The 14,692-nt window shown below is 47.0% G+C and overlaps 1 protein-coding gene across 3 annotated transcripts in view; it reads right to left on the bottom strand.

Annotated features, from left to right (window-relative positions):
- Positions 1-14,103, bottom strand: part of HTR7 (5-hydroxytryptamine receptor 7) — a 42,353-nt gene extending 28,250 nt beyond the window's left edge. For 2 of the 3 annotated variants that reach the window (XM_082222053.1, XM_082222052.1), the window contains exon 1: positions 12,119-14,103. In XM_082222053.1, the coding sequence (XP_082078179.1) occupies positions 12,119-13,557 (1,439 nt within the window). In that variant the 5' untranslated portion in view covers positions 13,558-14,103. The remainder of the gene's footprint in view (positions 1-12,118) is intronic. The other variant, XM_082222051.1, reaches the window with a different exon arrangement.
- Between the last annotated feature and the right edge of the window lie 589 nt (positions 14,104-14,692).

Genomic DNA, 14,692 nt, shown 5'->3' with positions numbered 1-14,692 from the left:
TACTTTACATTTCTCCCTGTTAAAATTCATCTTGTTTGTTTTTGCCCAGTTCTCTAATCTGTCAAGGTCGTTTTGAAGTGTGATCCTGTCCTCTGGGGTGTTAGCCACCCCTCCCAGTTTGGTGTCATCTGCAAATTTGATCAGGATGCCCTTGAGTCCATCATCCAAGTCGTTGATAAAGATGTTGAATAAGACCGGGCCCAAGACAGAACCCTGTGGCACTGGTACTTTGCTTACTGTGGCAAACCCTCACCATGATCAACTCCCGCCCGGAAACCTATGTCCCCACTGTAGAAGGACGTGTGGATCCAGAATTGGCCTCCACGGTCACTTACGGACTCATTGTTAAAACCGTGTTTATGGAAGACAATCTTACTCGGCTACGAGTGAACACCAAAGAGAGAGACGCTGGGGCAGCAATTTTCATTCTCTCGTGCACACGCCCTTTGTGGTATTAGAAAAAAAATCAAGTAAGCTTTTGATAATCTGTTTGTATAGCAGCTAATACATAAAGATAGATACTGCACATGGTTTCAAAAAAATAGAGAGATTATGCAAACTCATAAGACATTTCTGTGGCAATCACTAATTAGTCAAGCTGATTATGGACGCAACCTCGTGCAGAGGCCATTTCTACATTTCCTTTGTAGGCAGTTCATTCCCAAAAGGCCAACAGGGCTCTGGGTTGTGTGTCATCTTTCTTTGAGTTGTCTCTGATTCAATTCTTTGCTAGTTACTGTTCTAACATCAACAACTGCCCTTCACTAGGCATGAAATATGCCTCTTCTGGGCACTGCCTGTTCCTCAGGACAGAAATACAAAAATGGAGTCACCAACAAGCACCAAGCAACCAGAAACTGTTCAAACTGGGAAGGGCTAAAATAGCTCAAGAGGTGACCCAAAACAGGTCGACTCACAGGAAGGGATGGAGGGAGGAATTTGATTCCTAAAAAATGACCAAGGCCTACATTTCCCTGGAGTTAATGCCTTGTGAAAGCAGGATGTATTGTACGGCCTGTATTCATGTGCCCTTAGAGAATACCATGTTTGTTTTGTAAATGTGCATGGTTTGTCATTCTGAAGAGTTCCCATAAAGTGGCCTATGACTTGTCAGGGCTCGTTTACCAGATTTGGCTCCCCACAATGCTCAGCATTTGCTGCCTTTTCTGTCAACACTCAGAAATTCCGGACCTGAATTACAGTGATACCTCAGGTTAAGTACTTAATTCATTCTGGAGGTCCGTACTTAACCTGAAACTGTTCTTAACCTGAAGCACCACTTTGGCTAATGGGGCCTCCTGCTGCCACTGCGCCACTGGAGCACGATTTCTGTTCTTATCCTGAAGCAAAGTTCTTAACCTGAAGCAATATTTCTGGGCTTGCAGGGTCCATAACCTGAAGCGTATGTAACCCGAGGTACCACTGTACTCCCAAGAGAAGGGACACAGAAGAAGGGGAAACATTATTCAGACACAGCACTTTCATGCTGCCGCAAGGGCACGATGGAAGAGGGTGGACAAACACCCTGTCCCTTCAACAAACAAATAAATCAGGTTATGGCTCTGGTACGCATGCAACGGGCATTGCTCCAAGGGCCAATTCACACACTGCCCCAGTCTGCATTTTCTAACAAAAGAGTGTGAAAGCAATTCTCAGGATGCTGCCTCCATGCACAGATTTCACATGTCAAGGTCTACATTTGATTAGAGTGGTGGTTCTCAAGCTTTTTTCCCCTCTGGGCCACACTTTCAGAATAAAAATTTGCTCCCACTTCGCCGATTTTTTAATTGATACACCCGAAAACAAAAAGGAAACAACTTCTAGCAGTCTTTGATTTGTAACACAGAACACAGCTATTTTATACTAAGATCAAGGGACAGTTAGAAAGCATAAAACAATGCAGCTACATAATGACATGAATCATTCCCCAAATACAAATGAATCTCTTACATATGTACCTCAAGTAGGTATGCAAAATCAGTGAGAGGTGTGAGCTTGTAATATCATATGATGCTCTTGCTCTCGTTTTGAAAATTTATCTATCCATATTCTGCACACACAAAAACTTTGATACTATACTACCCTGAAATGTTTAAACATTTCTTTGATTGTCCTTGAATCTTCCTGCCACGCTTGTCATCCTCTCCTGCCACATCAGTGTGGTGCACAACACCCTTTGAGAACCACTGGATTAAAGCAACAGCTGTAGGGAAAGTTTTTCTTCTCCCCCCCCCCCGCACACCACCATCCTTCATCCCTGCACGCACCCCCCCCAAAAAAAAAAACCTGGCTGATATTTGTAATTTTCCCCATAGGGAAAACTAGCAGCTTCAGAGACTGGAAAGTTATTTTGGACTGAGGAAATGGCACAGTGATAAAGAGTGAAACATAATACGCCTTCTCCCAAAACACCCTGGCCTCAGCCAAATGCAAACACTTCTTACTTAGGGTGGCCATTTATGAATTGCAAAAAAAAAAAAGAGGATGATATTTGCATCTGCTAACATACGCATATACACAACATTTTAGAAACAACTACTATAATGCAAATGGAAACATAATCCACCTCATCATAATAAGAAAGACTGCTACCTGTTGTACAGGTGCAAACTAGTGATGGTCAGCATCAAGGACCCTCCTCTTGCCTCTTATGGTGCTTTATCTCTAAACTGGATTTGGACCAAGTTACCCTTCAGACAAATTCAGAGGACAATTCTCTGGGTGAAGGACACAGAAGCACCCTAAGCTTGTCCTAGAACAATAGGCAGGTAGGATCCTAGAATGCAACAAATGATTGGCTTGCAGGAGAAGACCAAGCAGGCTCCAGGAGGAAGTTAATCAGCCTATTAGGCTGGTAGGATCGTAGAACACAGCAACTGATTGGCCTGCAGGAGAAGACCAATCAGGCTACTGGAGGGAAGCAGAATCAGCCAATCAGATGGGACTCGCTGTGTAAATAATGTAAAGTCGTACCTCGGGTTGAATGTGCTTCGGGTTGAGGGCGTTCGAGTTGTGCTCCACAGCAACCCGGAAGTAACAGAGTGCATTACTTCCGGGTTTCGCCGCTTGTGCATGCGCAGACGCTCAAAATGACATCACGCGCATGTGAAGAAGCAGCGAAAAGTGACGCGTGTGTGCGCATACATGCCATCACTAGTTATGTTTGCTTCTAGATGTGAACGGGGCTCCAGAACGGATCCCGTTCGTATCTAGAGGTACCACTGTATATAAAAGCCTGCGGTTTGGGGGGAAATTCAATCACTGTTTTACAAACTGCAATAAAGAGCATGAAACCACTGCAGGACTCTGAGTAAATTTCATCTTATCTGCTAAAAGCCTTGGAAAAGGTCAAAAGAACCAACCACTGGTCTCACCTGTGGTTCTGCCTTTAGGATGAACGGGGTCCAGAAACGCACTAACACATTTTTGTACCTGAAATTTTAGAAAATAAAATCTAGATGCCATTCTTCCATGTCAGTAAAGATCATAAACTAATTAGGTCAAGCTTGCCAAAGCAATAGAACAGCCTTTCTCAACCTCAGGTCCCCAGATGTTGTTGGACTACAATTCCCATCATCCCTAGCGAGCAGGACCAGTGGTCAGGGGTGATGGGAGCTGTAGTCCAACAACATCTAGATGGGAACAACATTGGCAACCCCTGCACTAAAATAAGGCAGTGAAATCAGTGTGGTAGGTTTTTGTTCCCTTGCTTGTTTGCTGGTTGTTGTTTTTTTTCCAGGCATTGTAAGTTTTGTGGGCTTACTTACAAGGCTGCAATAGTCTGTTGTTGCTTTTCTTTTTTCTGGACTCACAAATATATTAGATTTTATTTACTGCAGGAGTTGGCAGTCCTAGAGGCTTTGCGTTTGTTCACTGTATATACAAATTGACCGTGCTCACATGGTGTGCCCACCTATCACGTGAAACCTTTCAATCACATGTGGAAAGCTTCTTGGGGAACTAGCATCTAAATATAAGGGGATATGAGTTCAAGGGTCTTCTCCACACCCCGAAGCAAAAAGAACACTCTGGGCTCTGAGGTTACTACCAGATAAGGAATAAGAAGAATATCCCTGCCAACCTATAAGCAAGCAATCTGTGCAGCCTTAGAATGATTGATGCATCCATTTCAGATACCTAGAGGGCAATCTCTAACAGGCCTTTTAAAACTATTCACTGAACGCTGGAATGGTGCTACAATATGCAAAGCATGGACTTCCTTTTAGCGTCTCGGCCACCCCAGGGAAGATAATTCTAATAACGGGGATCTTAAATCCCACATCTGAATGATAAAACAGGCACATAAATGTTGACATGCTGATCCAAAGAGCCAGGAGTGGGTATATATTCAGGGACCTGTATTGTGAAAAATCGGAGCCCAGGGGTGGAAAAGACAAATTGTAGGCTGTCTTGCATCTGATATATGCCTTGTATGCCTCTAGCAAGACAGCCAAATTACCTAGCGATGCTTTAATAAAATATACGGCCACATTAGACTATTGCCCCTTCCCCCCACCCAGCCCTTCAGTATTCTTACAGTTGCTATGCACTGAAGTTCTTCCTCAATAAGCTACATATTAAGCAAATATATTCGGCGCCATTCTTCCCTCTTTAGTAAATAAGGCCCCTTTGCTTTTTACGTATCAGCAAATGGCTTCACTTGGGAACATAGGTGCTAACTATGAAGGGCCCTGGGTGCCCAGGCACCTACAAATTTTGAACGAAGGGGCTGTCCTCCCAAAGGTTCTATGCCACAGGACCTGCTGACATCACAAGTGCATGTCGTGATGGCATCAGCACACACCGGGCACCCACAGTTGCGGGGGGCAAGGCAGCACACCTGCTTGGGAAGCATTATGATCCTTCAAAAAGAAAAGCTTTGCAAAACCCAAAGTCAAGATCCAAATCTGCAAAACCTAACCATGTGCATGTTTACTCAGAAGTAAGCCCTCAGCCCCTATCAAGATCAATGGCATCTACAGCATGGTTAGGGAACCTAGATTCACAACATTCGGCTGAACTTCTAAGTCAGGGTTTGCCAACCTAGTGCCCTCCGGATGTTTTGGACTATACTTCCCATCAGCCCCAGCCGGCATGGTGGCCGTGCCAACTGGGGTTAATGGGAGTTGTAGCTAGGGATGGGAGGGTATCAATTATGTTTGCATTTTAATCAGAAAATACAAGCCGTCACATTTCTCAAACCAATGCACAAAACAACCGCACCACTGTCCTCCAAAATTTGCACTTCTCCATATTTTATGTTGCAGTTCTCCAATCAAACATTGTGTACAAAAAAGATTGCCTCTGTTGGAAGAAAGAGTACATAAAAATATTTTCCTGGAAAATAAAATACACGTATTTTTCGCTCTATAAGACGCAGCAGACCACAAGACGCACCTAGTTTTTGGAGGAGGAAAACAAGGAAAAAAATATTCTGAATCTCAGAAGCCAGAACAGCAAGAGGGATCACTGTGCAGTGAAAACAGCAATCCCTCTTGCTATTCTGGCTACTGGGATAGGTGTGCAGCCTGCATTCGCTCCATAAGACACACACACGTTTCCCCTTACTTTTTAGGAGGGGAAAAGTGAGTCATACAGAGCAAAAAATGTGGTAATTGAGGAGAACTGATGGAGCAAAAAAGGTACATATTGGTCCAAACTGCATACAAAAAAAATGTGTACGTATTAGGAGAAAATCACACCAAAACTCTTGATGAATCTTCTTTTGTTAAAAGAAAAACAACTTGATGTGAAAATGTGGAGAACTGAATTTCAGACTGGGAAATGGGATCCTGAGAAAGAAACGAAAACTGACAGATTCATTTATACCCATCCACAAATTTCAATACCTCAAAGACCATCTCCCCACATACGAACTGACTCAAACACTGCGATCATCATTTGAGGCCCTTTTTCATGTTCCCCTTTATAAGAGGCCTGGAGGGTAGCAACGCGAGAATGGGCCTTTTCTGCTGTGGTTCCCCATTTGCAGTATGCTCTCCCCAGAGAAGCTTACCTGGCGCCTTTATTATGTATCCTTAGGAGGCAGGCAAAAACATTTCTCTATAGCCAGACCTTTTGCTGATTAAACCTTTTATGGCCTTTTAAATATGCTTGTGGGAAGAGGGTTATTGGTTTGCTTTATGTTTTATTTCGCCTTCACATTTTGTATTATGTTGTGAACCACCCTGTGAAGGGCAGCATACAAACTTAATACTGAATAAATAATTTGTAAAAGCATCTGGGTTGGCAAAGGCTGATCTGCACATTAGCACAAAGTTGTCACTTATGTGAGACACAAGCTTTGTAAGCAATCAAACTATGGTTATTTATACCGCACCATCCATCTGCTATGTACATAAATTGCTCTGTACTATTGAATTTCACATACACCCCCCCCCCCAAAAAAATGTCCCTTTTGTTTCGGGGGCAGTAGGAGAGGTAAGAGGGATAAATGTTGAGTTTATTCTCTCCTGTTCCCAGTTGCCCTTTTTGTTATGACTTCCAAGCGCAATTAATCAGAAGTGTGATCTTTTCGGGTGGATGCACATGCGATCTCTTTGCTGGGGTGTGGGGGTAGGTCAAGTGGAAGTGCAAGGAAATGGGCGGCAGCCAGACATAGCAGAAAACGTTCCAAAGTGATGTTGTGAATGGAGCCGGCAAAGTACGTCTGTGTGTCACGACAGGCGAGGGAAGAGAAGCCCCAGATTAAACATGTCCTTTGTTTGTATTTTCTTCTTCCTGCCTCGCTAACAGCTGCCTCTTGCTCTCCAGCAGATGTATAAGCCACAAGAGGCCATGGGTGCCTTTGGTCCAAGTATATGCTGTTGTTGCTGCTTTTATAAAGAAAAACAGAAAACAGGATACCCATGAACAGGAGTTATATTTCAGAATAGCTATGGTTTGAAATTAACAGCTTCACGTTCCATTTCCCCCCCCACCAGTCAGTATGTAAATTCAGATTTGCTTTGAAGACTGAAAAATGTGGGGTGCCAAAGGGGAAGCATGGTTTGGCTCTGCCCTATGAAAACCCCCAGTGCATAGGCAGTGCTATGGGGCCACATCAACCCTTCACCGGTTATGTGAAATGTTTCCAACTTTTGCATTCACTGGATTCAAATCATGCATCTATAACGTTCACTTTAATCAATCTTTTAAATCCATCAATGTAATTAAAATAGTTAATTAATAGGCAAGCAACATTTAGTCCATCAATCAATTTTTGATAATTACTAAGGTGTCTCGGTCAGCAGAGGCATACCTAAGGGTTGGTGAAACAGGCCCAGGAGGTCACAAAAATCACCTGTCAGACTATGGAGTATAATAATAATAATAATAATAATAATAATAATAATAATAATAATAATTTATACCCCACCCATCTGGCTGGGTTTCCCCAGCCACTCTGGGTGGCTTCCAACAAAACATTTAAAACACAATAAAACATTAAACATTAAAAACTTCCCTAAACATGGCTACCTTCAGATGTCTTCTAAAAGTCAGATAGTTGTTTACTTCCTTGACATCTGATGGGAGGGCATTCCACAGGACAGGCGCCACTACCAAGAAGGCCCTCTGCGTGGTTCCTTATAACTTCACTTCTTGTAGTGATGGAACCACCAGAAGGACCTCAGTGTCCTGGCTGAACAATAGGGGTGGAGACACTCCTTCAGATATACTGGGCTGAGGCCGTTTGTGGCAAGATCCAATGGGGGAGAAGCTTCCCGTCCTTCTTGCACTGTGCCGCAAAAGCATGCATTTTTTTTGCCCTTCCTCCAAAGGAAAGCAGAGCAATACATTTGGCATCAGATTGGATGCAGGAGTTGCCTGAAGGAGGCGTACAAGACACAATCCAACTGTCTTAGGGACTCCACTCCAGATTTGTGTATGGTTCACTCCGTAGCCTTTTCTTCTAGCAAGGCAGCAGAGGTTTATGATCAGAGTTTTCCTTCTCCTTGGAGGGCTTGATTACAAGAGTTTGAACTATCATGAAGGGAATAGGTTGTACAGCATATGCATGACACACGCAGAACCCATGCAACAAGACCCCACACAAATGCACCCAAAGCAACTCACAGTGCAAGACCTTGCTAGACTGGGATTGGGGTGGCCAGTCTGTGGCTTGTGGACCACAACTGGCCTACTTCATCCCATCCCCATCCAAGGAAGCTGCAGAAGCACACATGTTGGGAGGGCGGCTCCAAGGCTCTGCCCTACTACAGCAGCCGCTATTGGTACAACCTGCTGTTTGTCAAGCAGCTGCAGTTTGATTGGCCATGGAGACTATTGCTGTGTAGCAAACTCAAGCTCCTTTGGCAGCAGAATATATTTTCTGTCTGTCTCATACTCCATTCTCACCGGATCCTGCCACTCCCTGCCACTCCCCAGCCCCCTATTCCCAAAACTCTGACTGACCTGCTTTCTAGTTCATTCTCATTTTCCAGAGAACTGCATGCAGCAACATGCTGTCTGGAATTCTGGCGGTTGTTTGCTTTGTCTGCGATTCTTCGGACATCATCTTCCAAAACCTGAAACGGGCTGGGGGCCTCGAGGTCATGTGGAATTTCCTTTAGGCTTTTCTTAATCCTGAGATTGGCTCTAGCCCAGGACTCTGTGGCCTGAGCCCCACTGAAAGTAGCGGAGGAAAATTTGACCACCTGTGCACTGGAGTAAACAAACCACAGGGGATTCGTTTCTCCAGAATTACTCTTCTTTCGTGGAAGCAATTTTTATTTACGCAAGACAAAAAGTAATTGCACTGTCAGCAATATGACATGTTCATTCCTTCCTACTTAATTAGGAGATGTTCTGTAGGTTTGCAGCTGAAGCCCAAGCTCTAGTTCAGCACAATAAAATTAAAAAGCCACTTTCCCCACTACCGCTGTCCATGGCTTCGGCACAACAATATTTTGTTAGATTAAAAGATAAACAAAAAAGCTGTTCTGACAATTGATAGGGGCTGCAGGATTGCACCCGTAAGCAGCGCCTTCCAGTCTGTCCACTGGCCAGTGGCTGTACCCTCAGCAGCTTGGCTTCAGCATGAAAGAGGGAACGTTCATGTAGAGATTTATGTGCTCAAAGCTTCTCCGTGGGACTGAGAAGGATCTGCGTACAGCTAACCTAATACTGAATGAGTTTAAAGTTTATCTCATTCATATTGATGTCAATTCCACTGAATTCAGTCCAGATGAGCATTCACATACCGGAGAGAACAAGCATATAGAATTCTTCCAGGGTTCCACCTGTCCTGATTTTTCTAAAGCAGCAAATACCAGCCTTCTATCCAAATCTATTGTTCTCCCTGACTTTGCCTTCTTCCTCATAGCCAACATTTAGACTAAGCTCCTTTCCATCTCTTTCACTTAGGAAATAAAAACATACACATTGATTCAAATAAATAAATAAATAAATAAATAAATAAATATGACTAATACACAAGCACAATATGGCTACCCACCCTCCAATCCATGTGTGTGTGTGCGTGCACAGAATAGTACTAGATTAGGCCTAAGAGTAAGTACAGTGGTACCTCGGGTTACATACGCTTCAGGTTACATACGCTTCAGGTTACAGACTCCGCTAACCCAGAAATATTACCTCGGGTTAAGAACTTTGCTTCAGGATGAGAACAGAAATCGTGCTCCGGCAGCGCAGCAGCAGCAGGAGCCCCCATTAGCTAAAGTGGTACCTCAGGTTAAGAACAGTTTGAGGTTAAGAACGGACCTCCAGAACGAATTAAGTATTTAACCCGAGGTACCACTGAATAAGGCTAAATAATAAATCTGGATTATTATTTTTAATAGTACAAAATAGCTTTGGATCCAGAACCAGATATTTCAAGGACCGCTTCTTCCTCCATGAACTGGCTCATCAATTGCATTCCACCATCAAGGCAAGTGTGATTGGCAGGGGCCTTTTTAATGCAGAGCCTTTTTGGTTGTGGCACCCTAACTATGAAGCTCTTTCTCAAGGGAGGTTTAACTGGCCCCTTCTCTGTTGTCCTTCAGGCAGTGGATCAAGGCTTTTATTTTTCTTCCACCAGACTTGCAATGATTATTTGCTTATGGTTTCCTTTATCTCATTTAAAATGGGCTGTAAATGCTCTTTTTAATTGAGCTGATATTTTATTTTTGTAAGCTATTGTGAGGGATTTTTCTATCGCCAAAATGTTGCAAGAGTAAAACCAAGCAAATCCTTACACTGGAAAGGAAGCAGTTCATGAGTCAACTGCAACAATTAGCCATTTACTATCAGCGAAGGGGAATAACCTAGAGACTTTTGCTTTGAAACATTCCTACACAGCATCCTAGTACTGTACTAAAAGGTAACCCAATGCACCCAGGATGATTTGTAAACAAGCGCAGGTGTCAAAGATTTAGTAGCTCTTTAGGGAGTGCCACATGTTGCCTTTGTATAAATGGAGAAATAGTTCTAACAGACGGCAGCCCCATGCAGAATTAGGCAGGCTTAAACCCACTGATTTATCGGGCTTGGGAACACCTAATTGCATGATGGGGCTGACAGAAAGACCCTGTTTACTATAGCATTATGCAAAGTTGGGGGGGGTCAATAGGAGGCAGAGACAAGTAGAATCAGCTAAAGGCTCACCCATACTGCGGTCTAAGGTGACTACTAAGCTTCCAGGACCTCCCTTAATTCTCCCTTGTCTGCATGAGGTCCTCCTGCAAAGCACTGCCTTTGCCCACAATTCCCCCTTTCCTCATTCTGGATTTTCTCATACCAGGGATACTCCAGAAAGAAGTGGAAATCCAGACTGAGGGAGGGGAAAGTGTGAGAGGGCAGAGATTTGCAGGAGAACATCATATGGGCGACAGCAAATTAATGGAGGTATGGGAAGCTTGCTAGTCACATTAAACAGCAGTTTATTTGTTTTAGCCTGACTTTTTACACAGTGTATCTGTTCTTTTACTTCTCAGGTATGAGGATAAACAAAGCAAAAGTGACCCCTGCTGGAATGGTTGTAGAACCTGCTCCAGTCAGACAATTTACTACTTCATTCAGTTTTTAGAGCCTTGCCGTAATGCACCGGTTAACTTCACTCAAGGTCCCTCCATCAGTCTTGGCAACGCAGTATCACAAAGCTGTGATTAGTCCTCATGCCTCAATAGGGGCAACTTTTTAAGAAATGGGAAACGTAAAATGCACACAAGCTGAATCTCTAGCCATAATGTGAAGGGTGGGCTTTATTTAAAAGGTAGAAAAGCGACAAGGCACACAGATGCCTTGGACCGAAGGTTTCCTGCTTCTGGAAACAGAACAAGTACAGTACTGTACCACAGCAGCCTGTTTTCTTCTAGATTAAATTCCTCCAGAATGATTACTCTCAATTCAGTTTCTCCCTAACAAAGCTTGGAATCACCTCTCCACGTAAGACACACGGATAAATGCAAATGTGTTACGGGTTTGGTTGCTCACCTCAAATGTTTCTGAGCAATTTCCTTCACAACTTACGCAGAAAACAAAGGTCAAGTGATCTTTAGAACAGCTATTGCTAAAACAGACCAGCCACCAGTCAACATAAAAGAATGGGGAGATGGGTGAGAAATCCACTCTCTCTCATCATTCTTAAAAAACCACATTGGTGAAATGTATATCAGAATGAAGGTCAGCAAGCAGAGTAAAGAATCTACTTCAAATCCCAAAATCCTCAGTATGGCAACACGTGTTTTTTTAATTAGGCCAACCAACATACCACAAAATAGTGATCAATTTTCTGAGTTCTTCAGAAAGAACTCTCATCCTAAAGATGAAGCCTGCCATTATCCGAACTTAATCCACATTCCCGAGTGGATTAAGGAACAAACTCCTCTCTAACCCTCTCATGAAATTCCTCCTCTACTCCGAATCGGAATTTCAGGGCATCTTCCCATCTGCACGCCGATCCACGCGAAAAAAAACGCGGCGTCTGAAGCGGTGACCTGATCTGCTGCTTCCCACACTGCAGCAGCCTCCTGAGGCGCTCGCACGTGTGAACGCACCCGCGGCCGTCCCGCGAGCAAGTTTTACAAACACACCCACCCAGCCAGCGTCCCGAGCCTGAGCTGCTTCGACGCGAAGCCCCCTCCCCGGTTCCCTCGACGGCGCGCCGCCCGCTCACCTGTCGATGCTGATCACGCAGAGGGTCATGATGGAGGCGGTGCAGCACATCACGTCCATGGCGATGAAGACGTTGCAGAAGACGCTGCCGAAGATCCACTCGCCGCCGATGAGGTCGGTGACGCTGACGAAGGGCATGACGGCCACGGCCACCGACAGGTCGGCCAGCGCCAGCGACACGATGAGATAGTTGGAGGGCTGCCGGAGCTTCTTGACGAAGCAGACGGAGATGACCACCAGGCAGTTGCCGGCGATGGTCAGCAGGGTGATGAGCGACAGCGCGGCCCCGATGACCACTTTCTCCACGTTGCCGTAGCTCAGGATCTGCTCCCCGCACTGCGTGTCGTTGCCCACGTCCCCGAAGCCCGGGCTGGGGCTGCTGCTGCCGCTGCCGGCGCCGCTACCGACGCCGCTGCCGCTGCCCGCATGGCCGCTTCCCCCGGGGCTGGCCGTGACCCCTTGCAAGAGCTTGCCGCCTATCCCTAAGCGGGGCGGATGCAGCGAGCCCGAAATCATCGCCGCCGCCGCCGCCGCGCCGCCGGAGCCCAGCTGGCGGGGAGCGTGGGGCGCGAAGCAGCGCCGCGGGCTGGAGACGAGCGGGCAGCTGGCGGCGCCGTGGACGTCGAGGACCATATTGAGGAGGGCTGCCCACCAAGCCAGCAGCAGCCAGCCCCCCGCATGGCCGCCTCTCCGCGCCGCCGCGGCGACTCCCAGCGCTCTGGCGGCGGCGGCGAGGGGCTCCGCCTGCCCGGGCAGGGAGCTCTCCCTCTGCCTCGGCGCCAGCCACCCCCGCCGCGCGCCCCCTCCCGGGCTGGGATCCCCCCGCCGCCGCCACCAGCACGATCCCCGCGCAGGTCCCACCGCTGCCCCGGCGCCGAGGGCTCTAGCATAGTCCGCTCGGCTCCCGCTCGACGCCGAGGTCCGCCTCCGCAGGGGGCAGTGTGAGCCCCGACACAGCCCAGCCCATTGGCTCAGCCGCAGGCGGGACGCGACAGCCCCACACGATCCGCTCGAGGTCCGGCCGGGAAGTTTCGAGGCAGCGACGGCGCTACTACAGCCCTCTGCGCAAGCAGCCGCGTCCCTCGACGGAGAGCACCGTCGGAGGCGTGGTCGTGGCGCGCGCTCTGGCCCCAGGGGCAGGGCTCCGTCGAAGGCAGGGCTGCCTGCCTGCCCCCCACCCCTGAATAGATCTCGCGTGTCACCGACGTTGCACTCTGGGGCACGCGCACCGACGGCACTGCGCTCCTGGCAACTCAGAGCGCCGTTCCGTCCCCGCGCCTGGTTCACGCGTTCGCGTTTCTGGATTCCACGAGGTGTATTTGCAGGCGCTGCGGGGTCTATTCGCATGCGGCTAGGTGGGGCCGACTGCTGAGAAGATGTCACGCGATGCAGATGTGAAGTGATCCTGTCTTGGTGCCCACCCACCCCCCTTCCCCGCATGATTCCAGGGCTTTGGACAGCAGGGCAGGCAGAAAACCAACAGGGTGTGCTTATTCACACCACTGAATCTCCTCCCCAGATATTAGGCAAGGGTAACAGAAGGTGTGAGTTCCAGTGAGTACTGAATTCTCCAGTCTTTTCCTTTAAAATTGCCCTCTGTGTGTGCCTAAATGGGCCAGCACCATCCCATTTTACTTTCTTCCAGCCTTCCGTACTTCCATTAATTCTCCGTTGTCCGTATGAGGTTCTTCTCCAAATTACTTCCTCCCCTCACCTTCCCTTCCTTCAGTCCAGGTTTTCCCATCTCCTTTTCCGCGTGTCCATGGAACACACAGAAATCCAGAATAAGGGAGAGAGAGAAAAATACAGATTGTTTGCAGGGAGACTGGACAGTGTTTGCTATTTAATGAGCACTCACCCTGAACTTGCGGGTATGTGACTGAATCTCACCTGAAAATAGAAACTCTCTTAATTACCTTTGTGGTGATTCCGCTGCCTCAGCCCAGCACCCCAGTGGCGTAGCATGGGTTGTCAGCACGCGGGGCAAGGCAAGTAATTTGGGCCCCCTAACCCGTGGATTTTGCACCCCCTAACCCATGGAGCGCGCCCCCCAGATGTTGCGCCCGGTGCGGCCGGGCCCCCCCTGCACCCCCACGCTACGCCACTGCAGCACCCCCACCTTCTCACACCCCTGCCAGCTGCTGAAGACCAGGGTGCGAAGGAACTGGAAGTAAAGAACAATGAAGGCAGAGCAGTGCTGATTCACTGCAATAAGAAAAGGGAGAAATGGTGAGGCTATATTTGACAAGAGGCCTGCCGCTGGATGGACACAGCATTTTCAGAGGCGAAGCTGCTCACATTGTTTGGAGGGTGGGAGCAAGATGGCTCCATTTCAATTTAGGCCAGGTTCAGTGACCTCAAATAAAGAGTGTGGGGATCTTTCTTTTTTTATTTTAAGCCCAGCTGAAAAGGGGTTGGGGTGGCATCCGAGACTCAGAGCCGCTTTGGGGCCCCCTCCTGCAGTTTTTTATATGAGTGTACGGACTTCAGTAATGCAGAATAGGAGGAAGTGGAAGGGTGGCATTCAGAATTCAAATGCGCTTTCTGGCTAATGGCAGTTTTAGATTCTCTTGTG

The sequence above is a fragment of the Podarcis vaucheri genome, assembly GCF_965113315.1.
Source record: "Podarcis vaucheri genome assembly, chromosome: 5".
NCBI classification, from domain to species: domain Eukaryota; kingdom Metazoa; phylum Chordata; class Lepidosauria; order Squamata; family Lacertidae; genus Podarcis; species Podarcis vaucheri.
The sequence above is the reverse complement of the archived record's forward strand: the minus strand, read 5'-3'. Positions and strand labels throughout refer to the sequence as shown.